This window comes from Aspergillus affinis (assembly GCF_023601865.1).
Source record: "Aspergillus affinis strain CMG 70 chromosome Unknown NODE_310_length_3286_cov_90_081022, whole genome shotgun sequence".
Taxonomy (NCBI): Eukaryota; Fungi; Ascomycota; class Eurotiomycetes; order Eurotiales; family Aspergillaceae; genus Aspergillus; species Aspergillus affinis.
In genome coordinates, this window is record NW_026516091.1 from 1 (window position 1) to 3,271 (window position 3,271).

Here is a 3,271-nt window from a genome sequence, read left to right on the forward strand (position 1 = left end):
AAGTCCATAGGCACCATACCCCGACGGTAGACGCACCCTTCGGGCGCCCCGAAACCCTAGCGCCATACGGGCCGGGGCAACCCCAAACCCACCGGACCAAGGACCCCCCGGGGCTTCTGGGGTAGGTAACTGACGCCTACAACTTCCTGCAATACCAAATTGTGGATATTCTGACTGCTAACTGCTGTATCGGCCCAGAGCTGGCCAACATCCGGCAGACCCTTTAGAACGTCCAGGAACAGACCTACCACACTCAATCGAGTGTACAGAAATAGAACAACCAGTCCTGGGCCTCTGTGGTCCGCAACGCGCCTCCCTTGGCCCATACGATCTCGTCTTACGGCTCCTTTAGTACCGCCCCGGTCACCCCGTCGGAACTCAGCAAGGACCGCGAAGTTATCGTTAAATTACGGGATGCTGGTACAGTGCGTACCTACCGACGTCTTACGGCCTCGGATATCAAGCAGAGAGCGGAAATAGCAAAACAGAAAACGTGCGGCCAAATAGGGGCTCTCTCTCTGGCTAAGGCGCGTTTTGTAGCTGCTAGACAGCTTAAATCTGGCGATCTAAGCCTTTCACTCCGCTACGCCGCTGAGGCCGAAGCTGCCAGGATCTACGATCAATGGATCAACTACCTGAGCGCGGGAGCCATACTGCGGCGTCCCTCTTGGGGTATCGTTATATATGGGATCGCATTTAAGTCAATTGGAGATCTCACTACTGATACGGAACAATAACGGGTGGCCAACGAGCTACTCGAGGAAAATAGAGATTGCTGGATCAATAAGGAAGCTCAATAGAGCCCCTAAATTACGCGTATCGCGTGGCTCACTCATCCGTCCAATTATAAGAATCGGAGATCGTTCGCCCTAATCGTAGAATTCTTAGACTCCCGTCACGCCAACGAGGCAATCGCACGAGACACCATTTAGGACAGCGTTATTCATAAGACAGTATTGTATAACCGAACTGCTCGTATCCGACTGTACTTTAACTGCCAACAATATAGTTACATAGGAATTGTCTGTTCGAATAAAACAACTTGCGGGTTCTGTGGGGGCAGTCACGAGACCCGGAACTGCTCCCACAAGTCTACTAGTAGCTAGGAGCGCCGCTATGCAGGATGTGGAGAAGCACACGCTGCCTGGCACAAAGGGTATTCGAGGTACGCAGCAGAGATAGACCGGGTTCAAGCTACAGCAGTGCACCGGTAAGCCTGGCACCGGGTCCCTCCCTATCTGCAGGACTTTCAGTTCTCCGTACGTAGCGGTACGGAGGCCTCCAGCTCGTCTAACAGCGAGGGACGCAGCCAGCCGCACACGAGCCTCTCACAGAGGCGTACAAGGTCCGTTAGTAGACCTGCAAGCGTTCGTAATCGTTTAACTGTCCGATTTCAACCGGGGTCTACGCCGTCACACGCCGGCTCGCAGGAAATGATTCCTACAGCTAGTGAGCTTTCCGAAGATAGGATAGATTTTGCTGCGGACGGAATGGATACGCCCCCGCAGCCTGACCGGGAGGAAGCCGGTCAACAGAGTGAGCCGGAGACGCCTGCTCCAGTGATCCCGATATCTAGGGGTCGCCGTGGACGAAGGAGTGGCCTGCAGAGCATTACCTCGTCTGAAGGAACGCGCCAGAGTGCCCGTACCCAGTCCGTAACACGGCAGGAAGTCTCACACCTGGCTATTATACCAGTTGATTTACCAACCGGAGATATACCGCCCACAAAACGATCCCGCAGTAGAGTAGCATACCGAGAACGATCGACTTCGGCCAGCGAGACCCTTACTGTCTCTCTCCCGAAGATCTTGATACCAACTACTGTACCTATTACGGCTCCTATTACGAGGACCCGCTTAGTATTACAGAAACGCACTAGGGCTAACCGATTATAATCAAGCCCCTTTACATCCTCCAATATAATACGAATCGATCTAAAGATAAGGTAATGGTACAGTTCTTCCGGGATCCTGCAGTCCTAGAGGCGGACCTCATCTTTGTGCAAGAACCCTGGGAGAATCTCTACCAGGATACTACTTACTATCCTGCTAACGGCTCCCACCAATTCCTATACCCGGATTCGACCGAAATAGGGAACGAGCGGGCCCGCGTGTACCTCTATATATTACGCTAAATCGATCCTAATACCTGGAAACATACAGTGCATTCGAAGGACGTCTAGAAGCTCGAGCTTACTGATGCTGACGGCCAACAAGTGCGCATCTTCAATATTTATAATCGATCTAACGAAGTAGATGGTACTACCCTCGACCTCGTTACCTCCCTAACTATCCCTACCGGCCCTACTAACAGTTCTACTAACCCCCGTTTGCTCCTGCTGGGCGACTTCAACCTCCACCACCCGGCGTGGGGGGGAGAACGCTCTGAGAGAGACCTATCGTCTGACCAGTTGCTGGAACTAACGGATACGAGGTGCCTGGACCTCTGGCTAGAGCCAGGCACTACCACGTAGGAGCGCAACGGAAGCAAGACCACTATCGATCTGGTCCTCGGCTCGCAGGACCTGACCCCTAGGCTCGTTGCCTGCGAGGTCAACGAGCGAGTCCACGCAGACTCGGACCACTATCCAATACGAACCCTCCTTGATATCAGCACTAAAACTCCCGAGGCACAGCGACGAAAGAACTGGAAAGCCTGCAGTGTCAAAGACCTGCAAAGCTTCGTGGACTTTAACCTCCAGAGCAAGGCCTTTCCCTTACAAATAAAACAGCATATTGAGCTCGTTATAGAATACCTTATCGAGACGATTAACCAAGGAATCGCTGCCTCCACTCCGTGGGCGAACCCTTCATTCAATGCGGAATGCCGCGAAATGGTCAAGATCACCCGAAAATTCCGGCGTAAATACACGGAATCAGTTATTGCGAACGGCCCTACCGACCCCACTACAGGCCTCCGGTAGGAGCGCTATACCAAAATCAGGAACCGCAAAGGAAAAGTATTGGCTAAGGCATTATGCCAGGGCCACCGTTCCTGGGTCCGCAAGGCTACCGAATCAGGCCCTCGAGGCATGTGGAAGGCGGCTAAGTGGGCAAGAAGCAGGGAGGCCCGCGGAAGCCTTATACTTACGCTGAAAACAGATGGCGGGCTCGCAGAGACCGCAAAACAGAAGGTAAAGACATTTTACAAAGCCTTCTTTCCCGAACTACTTCCGGCCGACCTCTCTGATATCCCTACGGCTCGGATATCCCCCCAGATCGACTTCCCGGACCTTACCGAGCACGAGGTGCTCCGTTGCATCAGACGGGCG

General features: G+C 53.3%; 1 protein-coding gene across 1 annotated transcript; it reads left to right on the plus strand.

Annotated features, from left to right (window-relative positions):
• Nucleotides 1–2,923, plus strand: KD926_006125 (uncharacterized protein; the record flags this gene model as incomplete). The annotated part of the gene is made up of 6 exons (XM_053095619.1): nt 1–700; nt 1,107–1,165; nt 1,216–1,694; nt 1,901–2,110; nt 2,183–2,469; nt 2,536–2,923. Coding segments are annotated over 6 exons (1,839 nt in total), but the record flags the coding sequence as incomplete, so codon positions are not given.
• Between the last annotated feature and the right edge of the window lie 348 nt (nt 2,924–3,271).